The 14,953-nt window shown below is 53.0% G+C and overlaps 2 protein-coding genes across 3 annotated transcripts; one reads left to right on the top strand and one right to left on the bottom strand.

The window, feature by feature from the left end:
• The first annotated feature begins 1,871 nt into the window (after positions 1-1,871).
• MSMP (microseminoprotein, prostate associated) lies at positions 1,872-3,281 on the top strand. The gene is made up of 3 exons (XM_058044369.1): positions 1,872-1,980; positions 2,623-2,731; positions 3,092-3,281. Exons 1-3 carry the CDS (start codon positions 1,872-1,874, stop codon positions 3,279-3,281), a joined length of 408 nt encoding a protein of 135 aa, XP_057900352.1.
• An 875-nt stretch (positions 3,282-4,156) lies between these two features.
• On the bottom strand, positions 4,157-14,944 carry RGP1 (RGP1 homolog, RAB6A GEF complex partner 1). Of its 2 annotated transcripts, XM_058044351.1 has the most exons (9): positions 14,877-14,944; positions 14,109-14,248; positions 10,693-10,829; positions 10,276-10,359; positions 6,623-6,772; positions 6,398-6,544; positions 5,899-6,026; positions 5,490-5,667; positions 4,157-5,271 (listed from the first exon to the last, which is right to left on the bottom strand). In XM_058044351.1, the coding sequence occupies exons 2-9, from the start codon at positions 14,222-14,224 to the stop codon at positions 5,048-5,050; spliced, it is 1,164 nt and encodes a 387-aa protein (XP_057900334.1). In that variant the 5' UTR covers positions 14,225-14,248; positions 14,877-14,944; the 3' UTR covers positions 4,157-5,047. The 2 variants fall into 2 exon arrangements, with proteins under 2 accessions (XP_057900334.1, XP_057900333.1); XM_058044350.1 differs by having other exon boundaries at positions 6,398-6,772.
• Between the last annotated feature and the right edge of the window lie 9 nt (positions 14,945-14,953).

Raw genomic sequence — 14,953 nt, 5'->3', positions numbered from 1 at the left:
ACCGAGGGACACAGCATCACCCGTGGCAGTACAACAGGGCTGGGGTAATTCTCTAAGGGGAAGAAGGGATGCAAAGCTTCTCCCTCAGCAGTGAGAGCACAAGCTGCAGGAGATGGATGCAATGGGATGGTAAAGGGGCCCAGAGCACCAAAGGAAAGGGGCTATGCCTTCAAATCCGAAGGTGGTGAATCCAAAGCGGATAAAGTGGATAAAAGGAAGCATTTTTCTTTCTCACTCTGTGCTTAATTAGACTGCCACAGGAAAATGCTCGGGCCAAAATTTAGCAGGATTCAATGAGGGATTGGGCACTTATAGGGATAAGAAAAATATCCAGCTATAATAGTGAATGCCAATACAAATTCTGGAAGGGATATTAAGCCTCACGCGTCAAGGTGTAAATTTATCCCAAACTCTCAGGAACAGGGAGCTTAATGCAGGGGCAGATGACCCACATATGCCACTGCTGCTGATGCTGCCTCACTGCCAGCATGGCCCTGTGCTGGCTGAGCCCCTGGCTGGACCATCCCCAGAGCCCTGTTTCCTGCTGCTGGCAGCACCTCTGACAAGGGCTGCGAATTTCTTTTGGCAAGTTAGCCCTTTGCTGGTAGCTCTCCGGAGCCATGCGGCTCCCAGGGCTCTGACCTCCTCCCTCCTGCACTTCAGCTCACTTTGCCAGCTGATAACAGCCTTATCACTTCTACACAGAGGCAGTCCCTCTGAGTGAGGGTCTGTGAGGTCCGCAGGCACAATCCTGGGTGATGTGGCACCTTCACACAGGTCCTTGCTTCCAGCCAAGTCCCTCACTTACCCCTCAGGTTACCTGCTGCCTAAAAGCACTTTTGCCTCCTAATTTTATCCTTCCTGTTTCCAGCTTATGTGGGGGCCAGTCTGCAGCCCCTGGAAGAGGACGCTCAGCCCCAGTACCTTGTGGGTACTCCAGGTGCACAGGCACAGTCCCCTTTCATGGGCACTGCCCAGATGAGCCCCGGTTCTGCATCTGTGACTGTCTGCTCTGGTCACAGCACCAAATATGTCAGAGCTCAGTAGGTGTTCGGACAACATTCTCAGGTACATGCTGGGATTCTTGGGGTGTCCTGCACAGGGCCAGGAGTTGGACATGGTGATCCTGATGGGCCCCTTCCAACTCAGCATATTCTATGACTCTATGATTCTATGATTTTGTGATCCTGTGATTTTAAACCTGCTGTCCCCATCCCCAGCCTATGCATGGCTATGAACCTGGCACAGCTGCAGCCCAGGCTGGGGTGAAAGTGCCATGATGTGGTACTCAGGAGTGGGGGCAAGCACCTCCATCCCCAAATGAGGATGATGCCATTTGCATCCCACACTGCTAGCAGAATACTTGTGCTGCTCTGGTCACTGTGACATGGGATGCTCCCAAAATCTTGGCTTGCTCTGAAGGAGCAGTGACGGCTCAGCATGACCAGAGGGGAGCCTGGAGCTCTTCTGGTCAGGAGCCAGGGTCTCCCGTGCTTGCTGCTTACGTGCTCACCACACTGCAGAGGGCAACGCTGCTGGGGACCTTTGGATCTCCCCTTGCTGTGGAGCCTTGCACCCACAGGGGCTTCCAACTGGAGAAATTTCTGGAGGGCATGAATCAGCTTTTCACAGCTTGTTAAAAATCTTGATCCTACCTCTTGTTTTCATGCCTTTCAAATCAGGAAATGAGTTTTACAACTTTTCCAGTGGGGCACAGCTGGTGGCCAGGGTCGTAAAGCTGAACTTTATAAATATCTCTCATTGGGATCAGGGGAAGAGCATTAAAAAGGCAGAGAGGGAGAAAGAGAAAGAGAAGGCAAAGGAGCAAAGGCAATAGAGAAGCAAAGCGAACAAGTCCAGCTCAACCATCTATGGCCATGCAAGCACAGAAGATGAGGTGTGCTTGGGGCAGGCTTTGCCTGCTTCTTTCCCTCCTCCAGCTGCCGGGCTCCCAGGCCAAGTGCTACTTCCAGGCTAAAGGTAAGTGGGGAAGTGAGATGGGAAGAGGCTAAGGGGAAGAAGAGGCCTCAGCTTTCCCAGCATAGCAGGGCTCTTCTCTATGCCTGAGAAGTATGGAAGGGACTGTGCTGAGCACAGGAATGGGATCATGGGCCAGTGGTGAGTGGAAGGAGCAGTCTATAAACCACAGAACAGCTCCCCAGGGCTCTGGCTGAGAAACAGCTTTCTGGGCCATGAAGGCTCCTGGCAGGTGCCTGGCAGGGGCTGAGTGTGCAGGACTAGCAGCAAAGGGAGGAGGGCAGATCATTATCCCTCTGTTGTCTCCTCCCAGGGCTGCGGAAATGCCCAGACCCTAAGGGGTATTGGATTTGTCCTCTCCAGGGAAGCAAGAGCCACTTGGTTCTTGCTCTAGACCATGGGGTAGTGGTGAGAGCCACAAGACAGGGCCAGGAGAGGATGGATGGGTACATGACCCATGAGAGATGACAGGGCATTCCATACCTGCAGGATGGTGGATAGATCACCATATATCTTGCATTGCACAAAGTGGGTGAGAGGTTCATGGTACTTCTGGCCCTGTTCAGGGCACAGGGGTGTCCGGGAGGCTTCCACTCACCCTCAGCACAGGCCCATCTGTTCTCATCACCACTATTTCCTTTGCAGCTCCCTGTGAATACGAAGGGAAACAGTTCTCCATTGGGGAATCGTGGCTGAGCACCAACTGCCTGCTCTGCACCTGCCTGCACCCCATCGGCGTGGGCTGCTGTGAGACGTGAGTGAGGGGCCGGGCTGGGGTGGCTGTCACCTCCCACCACAGCACCCTGCCCCTGCAGCAGCGGGTGTTGATATCAGAGCCTTGGGAGGGCTGTGGGCACCAGGTCCTGGCAAACAAGAGGCAGAGGTGGGCAGGACCCCACCAGGGCATTGAGGGTGGTGGGGTGAGTTGGGACAGTTGGAAAGGATGTTTTCGCACAGCAAGATGCCCAGATGGGCCAGGAGCTGTGTCCCAGCCTGCCTAAGCTGGTCTGGAAGACACCCGTGCAGGGGGCTGGCAGCAGGAAGCCACCCAGGGCAGTCAGCAGCCCGCTGCCATTTATCGGGGCTACTGACAGCACCGTGTCCTCTCCCACAGCACCCAGCACCCGATCGACTTCCCTGACTGGTGCGAGGCCCACTACGACTCACAGACCTGCCAGATCTCGGTAGTGCAGAAGGCCAACCCCAGCCTGCCGTGCGTGAAGAGCGTGGAGCACGAGTGGGGCTCGGCCAGCACCCCCGAGCCGCTGGTGAACAAGCTGCTGGGTGCGGGGCTCAGCAGATAGAGCGAGTCCCGGCAGCGCCCCGCGTTCCTCAGCGCCGCCCCCCCTCCCGAGCACACCGCCCGCATGCTCCAGACCTGCCCCACCCACCCTGTAGAGGCATCACCGCCGGCACCTTCGAGGGAAACCACTATCCACACACCATGGTACCAAGCCTTGCTTCTGCCTTCAGCTTCCCGAACCAGGGCGTCCTCCCTGTGAGGTGCTCTGCACACCGTAGAAGTGCAGATTCTACAGGATCTCCTCCAGGTGGGCAGAAAACCTTCAGTGACTAAAAAAAGGCTACAGGACTAAATCAGCCTGCTCCATGGCAGTCCTGCATTCCAATATCCAGCCCCAAGCAAAGCAGCTCCCTACTCCCTCCCAGCCCTGTACTCCTCTGCACAGCAGCCGTGGGCAGCTCCCGGTGGTCACCACGGCACCTCGTGCAGGATCCCCACACCCTGTCCAGCCCCTTCTCTGCTCCTGGAGTGCAAGGGGCACAACCCACCTCTGGAACCACTAATGCCCCTGCTCCAAAAGCTCTTGGGGTTCCTGGCAATGTAGGCCAGCCCTGGGCAACACTGCAACAGAGCCAGCCCAGGGTGGGTGGCAGAACAGGATGTCCCCAGGGGAGAGCCCCATCCCCACTAGCAGGGGAGCAGGGTGGGGAGGGTTCAGGAGAAGCAGAAGCAATCCAAGTGCCAGGGTGGAGGCAGCCACCCTGGCAGCTGCCCCAGCTGGTGCCATGCCTGTGTTGTGCAGAGCCTTGTGTAGATGTTTCTGTTCTTGCAATAAAGGTACTGAACAAAGATGTCTCCAGCCTGTGACTGCTGTAGAAGGTGGGATGTGTTCAGCACCGGGAACAATGTAGGAATAAGGCTCTTGGGAAAGCTGAGTTTTGCAGAGTCAGATGTTTATTACATTTCCATGCAAAGAGGAAAGTTCATTGGAAAGTTCAGTAAAAATGGGGAGCTGGCTGTTAAACAGGGAGATCTCCATGCCAGCTCTTGGATGCACAGCATGTATTCCTTACAGCACCCCAAGGATCCAAAGACCAGCAGGATGCTGGAGAGCACACCAGGACCCCAGGCAGACAACAGCCCAGGGGGTCAGTGCTGCTCAGTTTTGAATCATCACAATTGTACTGACCCAGCACAGGCCTGCATCCTGCTCACCAGCACATGCCAGCAGCACAGGGCTGGCCTGCCACCACCTGCCTCCTCCAGGTGGGGGTGGCTGGAGCACTGGACTCCATGTGTAGGACAACCCTCCAAGAGGCAGGACACATGCCAGGACAAGAGAGCAGCAGGGTCTCACCCAGCCCAGGTGGCCACTGTGCTTCACCTGGATGGCAGACCTCTGCTTGTGGGGTCTCTGTAAGGGCACAGCCTTCACCCAAGGGTGGTGTGAAGCTTCACTGGAAGAGCTCCCCTCTCCCCTCCCTGGGTTGGGCCTTTCCTTCTTGGAAGCCCCATATGAGATCAAGGCACATCAGCGGTTCCTTGGGAAGGCAGATTTCTTTTTGCTGAGTGCTGAGACTTGCACCTTCACCCAGGCAGGAAGGGTCCAGCTCCAGCTGGGGGCTGTAGCACAAGACACTGCATCAAGCAGCATTTTTCCAACCATAGACAGGACAGACATGTCTGGTGCCCACCTGGACATCACAGAAGGATCCAAGGGGACATCCAAGGGGATGCATGCACCACAGCACACTGGTGACAGTCCTGCTTGCCATTCCCACTGGTGGCATGCACTTGCAGCTCTACAAGCCAACAACGTCTCCTAAGTCAGATGGTGATGGAGTTAGTGCTGGAGAACTGAGATACGTAGGAAGCCAGGATGGGGTTGGTGGGAAGAACTTTGATGGGCAAGTCCCAGCTGAAGGTGTCCACTTCCATCTGCTCCACCCCAGTCCAGGTGACAGCCTCTGATTGGCTCCCACGAACCAAGCAAGTCCCTGCTGACTCCCCAGAAGTCACAAACTCAAAGTGCAGCCTCCATTTCAGGGACACTGTAGGCAAGAGGGCAGTCAGCACACAACACCCACAAGTGCCAGGGATCAACTGTCTCAGCACAGTCTGTCCTGGCTCGGGGACAGCAAATGACCCCACTCACACAGGCCAGCTCCCTCCCAAGGGACACAGCTCTGCTGAGCAAGGGCAGGGCTGGGGACATCACAATCCTCCTAGAGACAAGCAGGGGTGTGTCCCTTCCCTGGTGGGTACTCACCAATGTTGGTGGTGAACCCTGGGGTTGAGCTGAGCGGGATGGGCAGGCTGAAGCTGCTCTGTGCTGTGTGCAGGCAGGACTCCTGATGGCGGGCGTGCACGGTGAAGGAGACAGGCTGCCCCCGCCGCCGCTGGAACTCCTCCTGGATGCTCTCCTCTGTCTGCAGGCTCACTGAGAACTGCAGGGCAATTGGCAGGGTGCTTGCTCTCACAACCTCATACACACCTCATGCAAAGCCTTGGGGGTTCCATTTCCCAAATGAGCTCGGGATTGTCTGCCTCAGATTCAAAGCGGACCCCAGCTGGATCCCACTAGATACCCTCACAACCCAGTGCCACCCCAAACCCTACTCCACATGCCTCATCCTAAACCCTTGCCTCTCCCCAGTAACCCCAGACACAGCAATGACCTGCAGACATGGGATATCTCCTTCTGAGAAGTTGAAGGTCCCAATGACATCCTCTCCAATCTTATATACAGTCTTAAAGATGCAGAATGTCCCCACCTTCCCACGAGTGTTGCTGATGTTGTACAGGTCTGTGGAGCAAGAAGAGGGAAAAGAGTTGTGACAGAACAAGGCTCTGCCCCAGTGCTCTGGGTTAATGACATGACCTCATGCCTCCTGTTCAGGTCCCTAGAGCAGTATTCCCTTTGGGAAATTTCTGCATTGAGCAAGGGCAAACCCTACACTGGCTGCCATGTGTCATGGGCAGAGGGTCTCTCAGTCTGAAGTAGGAACAGCCTGAGACTGGCTAGGAGGCTTTGATCCAAGCAGGCCCTGATAGAGCTGCTACACAGCTATAGTTGGAACTTTGTCAGTGAGAAATACTTTGCAGCTAGCCCTGAGATGTTCTTCATGACCAGCTTCTTAAGAAGGACAGCAAATTTGAGCAGGGAATATGACCTACGCAGGCTGCGTCGGGAGGTGGCCACCATGAGCAGTTCTGTTGCTAGGTCTGCCAGGCGAGAGTCTTTCTTCAAGCCCTCCTCCTCCTCCAGGAAGGGGTTTGAGGGTGCAACAGCCTCATCCTGTGGGAACTGGTAATCCTTGAGCCCTGGGAAGGAGGTGAGAGCATCAGCAGGGCAGGTGCAGCCCAGGCTGCCTGCGCAGGGAGGGCAGTGTGTGGCCCTACCGTGCAGCACGAGGACGCGGAAGGGCACGCGCAGGAGCTTGATGGGGGAGTTGACACGCTGGCAGCCGATGGTCAGCTTGTACACGTACTTCACTGACTGCCCCCGGAACGAGGGGGGACCATCCACAGGCAGGGTCTCACAGTACGAATCTGCAATGAGGGCAGAAAATATGCTTTCCAAAGCCAGAAGGAAGATCCTGCAGCTGCTGTGTGCAGGCTCCCTGCACCAAGTGTTATGACAGCAGTGCTGAGCTAGGGACAGAGCCTGGTGCTTTCTGCTGCCTCCTCTTTCCTTCAGCAGCCAAGCACAACCCAGCGCCCCTGCATCAGGAACAGTGCTCCCCACATCACATGCACCATCATCCAGATACTGCTTCCAGCACATACAACCACATACACAAACTTTGTCTCCAAAGAATGTGAAAGACGTAAAATCCAGGAATACAACCACAAGAGCTAAACTTACTCATCACGAGTTCAACCCAAATTTGCCTCTGTGCACTCCAGGTCTCGCACAGCACAGCCTCCTCCGGGCCCTGTCCCATGCAGGTATCAATCAGTACTTCATGCCTCTTTAGCTTTTGCTTTACACAAACCCTCAAACTCTGCAACAATTAAGTTTCCTCCTGTTTTTCTTTGAAGGACTGCAGCTAAATGACCAACAAACAATTCCCGAGACCTTCACATCAACCTGTGGTTTGTGCCCCTTGACAAGCTGATGACTTAGATCCCAAAGTCTCTGACTCTGAGGGCTCTGAGGTACTGGGGCCTGGCTTTCACCACATTCAGCCCTCCTAGAGCTCCTTGGCCACCACACAAACCCCAATGCCTCTGGACACAGTGTGAACACTTCTGAAGCTTTCCCAAACCACATGCTGTATAACAAGAAAGACACAAATGGTGAACTGTGGAAAGTCTCCAGCTCTCTGGCTTGCCCACCGTAATGCAGATACGCCCTGCCAGAGGAAGGGCAGCATCCTGCTCTGAAACCACAGATCCTTCCCCATGTCTGGCACACACTGAATGTTGAGGCTTAGATTAAAAGTGAGGGTTACATTTTAAATATAACTTCTGGATTTCAAATAACAGGACTGGAAGGAAGAAAAAAGCCTGTGCTAGTGTGTAGTGGCGACAGGATGTCACACCTTAAAACACAAGTCTCTCTTTCTGGATGAGGGTGCAGATAAAACAGAGAACTACCCTGACAGGGAGGAAAATCAGGCATTTCTGAGGAAAGAAGTAGACTTCAGTAACCCCCGTACCAGACTCAACAAGAGGGCTCACAAAGACCTTCCTGCTCAGTGAGGACAATCTGAGCAGAGACCACCACAGTCAGAGAAGGATAGACAGTTTGCTACCTGGCTCAGGAATGCCAAGACTCAGGAAGTCCCAGCTTCCGTGCATATCCCAGAAGGAAGCACATTCCTGCACTACAAATGCCTTCCTTACCCACCTGCTGCGCCCTCTGGCTGGCCTTCTGGCCTGTGTCCAGGCTGCTTCCATTTCCTCTCTGTGATCTACCAAATTTTTAAAGGTATTACAAAACCAGAGTGGTGGCAAAACAGCCACAGAAATTATTTGAGGAGTCAAGAAAAAGCTTCATGGTGACAAACTTAAAGAGTTCAGCCTGGGCCACGTGTTAAAGGGCTGGGATATGAGTCAACCTCAACATATAGGCACCATAACAAGAGTAAGGTATTGGGGAATAAGTTGGTCAGCAAATGAAAACAAGTCCTTTTATCAAGAGACAGTCTGACACAACCTCACTGTATGTGCCAGCTCTGGCTGCAGTTTAATAACATGAAGCAGAATCTGAAGGAGAATTAGGTTTTCTTGGGTTTTCTGGTTTGGTTTTTTTCCCCCCTTCCCAAACTGCGTAGCAAAACTCAAAACTTCTGAAAAACAGGAAATGAAGAATTAAGATACACACCCACACAGCCTTAGCTCTCCCTCCATGGAGCTGGCAGGAGACCCCAGGAATGGTCTGCAAGTGTGCCAGCTGCAGTCTCACGTGACAGCAGCAGCACCACAGGCTGATGGGATCAGTGTGAACAGCCTGGCAGGAACGAGACCAGGGCTGTGATACAGCCTGGGACTTCAGTGTTAAAGAAGCAGCGCCACAGGCAGCCACATCAGATGTGATGCATGAAACAGACAGGTGAATCACACAGCAAAGAGGAAAGGCTGGACTGTGCAGCCACGGTACCTCAAAGAATAGGAGAGTTCGTGTCCTTCCAGAGGAGCTGCGTCCAAGCACCAGGCAGATGCAGGCTGCTTGTGCCAGTGCCACCCAGAGGCAGAGAGGACACACACACATCATGTCGTCATCGGAAAGGGTAGAAAATCCCTAGCTTAGCTGGGGGTTGAACAGCTTCTGCCTGTTAAGCCCACAGTCAATCCCTCAATTCATCCCAGCCACCTGGAACTTGGGCTGTCGTCATTGATCTGTTATCCCAGAAACTGCCCAACCTGCCTTAAGTGTGCCAGGAAAAGGGACTTCCCTCTGCTCCCAGGGAATGCATGCTCCGGCCCCTAACCTGCAAGCAGCAAGGAACACAGAAGAATCCAGGTGAGCCTCAGGCCAGCTAAGGTTTCTGCCTGCTCCTCCTTCCTGCTGGCATGACACCTCCTTTCCCCAAAATGCTGCTCTACAATAATAAGTGAACAACTAAACGTCTTCAGACAACAGGCTCTGCAGTTTAGGGGCACAGCCCCACCCCACTAACCACCAAGGCAAGCCAGCCTGGTTTCACCAGGTCCACCTTTCCCTCCAGTCAGGCCCCTCCAAAGCCAGAAAGGCAGGAGACACCAGCTTCAAAACCAGCATGTCCCAACCCCGCGGCTGCTTGGTCTCACTTGCAGCTTCACCTCCAGCTCTGCAGAGCTCAGTGATCCAGCACAGCCCGCCCCGGCACAGGCACTGTCTCTCCTCTCCCTGTGCTCTGCAGTGTGAGAGGTCTCCATCAACAGTTCCCAGCAGATCCCTGGGAAAATAACAAAGCTCTGCACACACAGCCTGAGAGGCGACCATCAGTGCTGCTAATCACAGGCCACTGGAATGCAAAGGAGATGCATGACCTGAACAGGCTGGGTCACACAGCCACCAACCAAGAGAGAACAGCGGATACTCAGCTCTTTCCACAGCTATATACTCAAACATGGAGAGCTCTGAGCAGAGAAGATGAGGAGTGCTCACTATCACAGCAGGAAAACTAGAACATCCAGAAGACTGTTACTTCCAGGACAGCCACAACCTGAACAGGAAGCACAAACCTTTGCAGGACACCAGCCTAAATTCCAAGAATACATCAGTGTGACTGAAGAAATGAAGGCAAGGAAATGCAAGTGTGTATAGCCATTCCTTCTGCTGCAACTAGGTATTTCAAAAGTTTAATGCCTTGCAGCTACGCAGTGGACCTGCAGCAAAGGCCCCAGGCCAGGGGACACACTGCAGTACACAGCCCTAGCATAGGAGAGAACAGACTCTGGATGATGCAGCAGCTCCTCAGCACTCATGCTCCAACCAAAGCATCTCATGTTTTGTGACCACCAGGATCTCACACCTGCAGCACTCAGGTCTGCAAAGCCAGTTTTGAAAGCAGAGCTCCCCAGAGAGGAGGTCTGTGAGCAGAGGAAGAGAAAACAGGACTCACAGGACTTGGACTCCCCAGGATCCAGTCGCAAGTCACAGAAGAGGATCTTTGGTGGGGTGGACAGGATACACTGACCCCGCTCTCCTGGAAGAGAATGAGAAACACATGAATGCTGCACTGCTTCAGGCTGTGTCCAGGTCAGTCAAGCTTTATCCCCATGGGGAGGCACAGGGAGAAGAGAGCCAGAGAGGAAACATCTCTTGCTCTGGTCATATTATGAGATGTTGCCACTGCAGCTGGACAAACAACTGTCACTGTGATTTCAGTATTAACAATGTCCCACAACATCTATCACCAGGAAAGCAACACAACTTTGTACTCTTGCTGCATCAAGACACACACATTATGGTCTGCTTGACTCCTGCTCACTGTGCTCTCACTGTCCCTACCTGGGTGACAGGCAGGAGTGGCACTCACCTCTGTTGGGGACAAAGACGGTCTCATTCTCTGCCTGCACATCGTGCTTGCTGCCATCAGAGGGAGGGAGTGCTACCCGGTTCTCGCTGGCGTGAAACTGGCAGTGGATCTGGGCGCTGGCCCATGCCAGCATCTCGCTGAAAGCAAAGAGCAACACTCATATCTCTGCTTTAAACCTCAATTACAGCAGGCAGGAATTGGGAGAAGAGCAACTCTGTCAGCTCAGCTCCATGCAGGACTGCTTGTCTGGAAGGAAGAAAGTGTTGCTTCACTGTCACTGAAGCTACTCTCACAGTCCCCTTCCAAACAAGCTTTGGGAGTAAGCTCAAGCTGGGATGCTGACTCAAAGCCACTTCCACCCAACTGCTGCTGACAACAGCTTCACCCAAAGTCTGGCTCTGCAGCCCAAGGACTCTTTTTAAGCAGCAATAATTGCAGTCTGAGCCACAACACCATCAGCACAGCAGACATGGCATGATAAAACATATCTGCCCCAAGAAACGTGCTGTACACTCATGGCAGAGGACAACAGGCAGCAGAGGTCAGGAGCCCCTGTCCCCTTCTATGATGACAAGAGAAAAGGTGGCTTGTGCAAAACTTCACAGGGATCTTTCAGCCAACATGCTGAGATCAACTGTTTCAAGATCCAGTCCAAAGCCTTACTCATTTGTTCACCTTTTGCATCACCCACAGATTAGAACTGGCCACTCATGCACTCCGGGAGGACACCTCAAGCTGCTGCACATGGACACTGGCACAGGACTCTCAGCCATGAGGAGTTAAATCCCAAGCCACAAATCCCTCTGTGCTCTCACACAGAGCAGCACTCTGGTGACAACACAATCATTAGGGAAGTGGGTAAATTCCAAAGCAACAAATTCCTGCAACCTGGGCTCAGCTGTCCTTGCCCACAGCACAGAGATGCCCCAAGCCCAACACTCCTCAGGGCAGGTAGGCACAGACATGCTCTCTCTGGTCCCACAGCACCATCACCAACAACATCAGCTGCTGTTTGTGCCAGACCAAAGGAGGATGCTTCTGGGTCTTTCATTAGGACCTACTCACTCCTCCTTATGCAAGGACTTTGCTGACGGCAGTAGGGGAGGCAAAGGTGTCATTTTGACCCCTCTCTGTACAGCCCCAACAATTAATGTAGGGCCACGCATCCAGCACATAAAACAGTCTCGTGTTTTGGACTCTGCTCTGACGTCAGCCACTCCATAGGGCACTTCCCATGGTACTAGTGACACCTTTCAGTTTCCAAATCATTCCTCTATTTTTTTCTTCAATAGTGGCCTCTATAGTTTAGCCAGTGAATAGTTCCTCTGGTGTTTTCTAACATCACAATCTGATTAGTAAGCACCAACAACAGAGCTCTCGGCGGCACAGGGATTTTTTGTGGCACACGAATGTCCCTCCATGTGACACATCACAGCAGTTAGAGGTCTAGGTGAACTAGGGAAAAAGGTGTGCTGTATTTGTGTCAGCTGACTAATGATGTGCTATTTGATCTCTTGGATGTGCTGGCAGCCCTTACCTAAGCACACCTCAGTTACCATACCTAGTTGCTTTGAGACCTACAGCTGTAGTTCTGCATTTTCAAAAGTACCAACATGGCTTTTTCATCACGGCTGCCATATGTTTTTCTCCTGTAAAGTATCTGCTGTGTGGAAGCAGAGAACTGCTCTTGCTTGAGGCAATGTTGGCTAATTTTATATAAGCTTAGAGCTTAGCTTGATTACAATACCTTCAAACACCATATTTTGAGTATTTTTTCTTTCTATGTCAGTATAGCTTTACAACATGCCACTGGATTGTTTTCATTTTTTCTAGCCAGATGTCCCAACAAAATTTGCATGTCCCTTCCTGCCAGCAGAGCTGGCTTGCTCAGCTAATGCTTGTTCAGCAGTGGAGGATCCTGCACTGGTGCTGAGGTCACTTCCTTCCAGTCTCACCTTCCCCAACAACTCCTGCAGCCTACACAGGACATGCTCCATGCAACCTCTGGGTAGAGGAGATTTGTTTCTTAAACTCCACCATCAAATTAATTTCCTGCCTTTCTGTCAATTCTGTCCATGTTCTCAATAGGAGGCCTTGCTGTCCCTCCACCTGTCAGCCCCAAAACCTCCCAGGCTCTGACAGGCCTCTCTGCCTGTTGCTTTGATCTGGCTCCTGCCTTTACACAACCCACAGCTTCATTTTCCAAAACACCAATCTACTTATTGCTGCTGCCACTCGTTTGACATAGCCAGGTCTTGCCCCATTGATCACCTGGGGCTTTTTTTATTATTTTAAAAACTTTTCTTTTTCAAGAGGCAGGCTTCTAGAGACCACAACACATCTGAAGTTTTAAATGAAGCTCTCATGAGTGCTCTGAACCCCCCCGCAAACCATGCCACCTAGTACTCTTGCAGTCCCACATGTTTCAGAAGCAGACAAAACACAGGACATCTTGTCACCACAGAGGACAAAACTCTGGGAGCTGGATGCTTATGCCACAGCTGAATTTGAAACCTGATCTCAGCAGCCAAGAGGAAACAGGAAGTAAAGATGGAAAGTTAAGGAAGGCAACAAACACAGAACCTTTCTGCTGCTGAGACTGCAGGCACTGTGAGTGGGCCCAGCAAAACAATCACATGTGAACATCATACTGGTGATGAAAACATGCTGAACCTGACAGGGCTGGAAACAGGCACTTCCCAGGAAGGACTCAAGATGAGAAAGCACTCTCCACTCCCTAAGGAATCAGACAAGGCTGCACACTCAGCGGACACGAAGGCTTTGGGTGATTACTTGTGACACAGAGTCACTCCTGTGAGCCAATATGGGAAGCTCCCATCTTCTCACATTTCCTCAGCACTGGGAAGGGGAGATGCAGGGCTCAAAGGCCACAGAAAATGTGGCTGCAGAAGGTGCCCCTTTCAGACCCTACCCTTTGTCTGACACCTCTGGAGGCAGGGATCACACTGATCTGTCCAGCACTGCTGGATAAAAGAGAGCTCCTTCCACAAATGCAGGAAATAATGACACTGCCTGGATGTTGCTGTATGGGACTGTCACCCTGGTGTGACCAGATAGCCCACTTTGACAGCCAGTTTGGCTTCATTTTCTGCCAGTCACTGTCACTGAGGGCTCACCTGAGCAACAGAGAATCTCTAACTGCATACCTCCTTCCTTGTCTACTTCTCGGGGGCACAAAACTGGCATAATTACCTCAGCTTCACCCCCAAAACTGAGAGATGATGCAAGGCTTCCTTAAGGGAGTGCCTTGAGTAGGGAAGTCACAAGGGGCTGAGCTGGAACCATTGCCCTACAATGCAGCCATGACCACTACCCCAGAGAGGGGAGAGAGGGGGCCGTTCCTCCGGAGGGACCCAGAGGCTCTGTGCACGGACTGGCACAAGGGGCTCCTGTACCTGCTGGCAGAGGTGGATGAGGCTGACAATGGGTTGGTGAAGGTGATCACACACTCCAGCACCTCCCCTGCCAGGAACACGGGCCCACGGCCCAGCTTGGCCACCACTTCAATCATGGCTTGGACAGTCCTGCTGCACACCTGCCAAAAAAAGCCAAGATTGGGCATGTTATCACAGAATCACAGATTCAAGGAATTACCAAATGGTTTGGGGTGGAAGAGTCCTTAAAGACCATCTTGTTCCAGCTCTCCTGCCATGGGCAGGGACACCTCCCACCACTCCCACCAGAACAGATTGCTCAGGACCCCATCTTGCAATGGGATTTATTTCCAGGGATAAAGCAACCACAGTTGCTCTGGGCAACGTGTGCCAGCGCCTCACCACCGTCATGGAAAAGAATTTCTTCTTAATATTTAATCTAAATATTTAATCTATTTTCAGTTTAAAGCCATTCCCCCTTGTGCCGTCACGGAAACACGGAAAGAGGGCTGGGCCGTGTAACTGAGGGGGAATGGAGACACAGATACACACACACAGGAGGTGTGGGGGGAAACACGCACAGCCCCGTCTTTACAAACACACACATCTTCCTCCCAGGCCCACACAGGCAAGAAGTGCGGTCAGAACACACCGCGCCGGTGAGAAGGACAGCCCTGACACCCCATCCCTGCGGTCCCGAACGTTAACCCGCACACGGACAGCTCTACCCGAGGGATGAGGGACACGGGGCCGCAACCTTTCCGCAGCTCCCGCCTCGGGCCCACTCACCACCCGCACAGGCCGCGCTCGCCGTCCGCCACCACTGCAGGCCCGGCTTCCCCCCGCCGCTCGGCGGTGATCGGCAG

The sequence above is a fragment of the Melospiza georgiana genome, chromosome Z (genome assembly GCF_028018845.1).
Source record: "Melospiza georgiana isolate bMelGeo1 chromosome Z, bMelGeo1.pri, whole genome shotgun sequence".
Lineage (NCBI taxonomy): Eukaryota > Metazoa > Chordata > Aves > Passeriformes > Passerellidae > Melospiza > Melospiza georgiana.
Note: the sequence above shows the minus strand (reverse complement) of the source record. Positions and strands in the feature narration are given on the sequence as shown.

What these genes read in the sequence shown, in the direction of transcription:
- MSMP (XM_058044369.1), top strand. Translation starts at nt 1,872, where the DNA reads ATGGCCATGCAAGCACAGAAGATGAGGTGTGCTTGGGGCAGGCTTTGC. An exon ending in GTGCTACTTCCAGGCTAAAG is followed by an intron (nt 1,981 to 2,622) that starts GTAAGTGGGGAA and finishes TTTCCTTTGCAG; the next exon opens with CTCCCTGTGAATACGAAGGG. An exon ending in GGCGTGGGCTGCTGTGAGAC is followed by an intron (nt 2,732 to 3,091) that starts GTGAGTGAGGGG and finishes CCTCTCCCACAG; the next exon opens with CACCCAGCACCCGATCGACT.
- RGP1 (XM_058044350.1), bottom strand. Translation starts at nt 14,224, where the DNA reads ATGATTGAAGTGGTGGCCAAGCTGGGCCGTGGGCCCGTGTTCCTGGCA. An exon ending in CGTCTTTGTCCCCAACAGAG is followed by an intron (nt 10,360 to 10,692) that starts GTGAGTGCCACT and finishes ATTCTCTTCCAG; the next exon opens with GAGAGCGGGGTCAGTGTATC. An exon ending in AGGGTTCACCACCAACATTG is followed by an intron (nt 5,272 to 5,489) that starts GTGAGTACCCAC and finishes TCTTGCCTACAG; the next exon opens with TGTCCCTGAAATGGAGGCTG.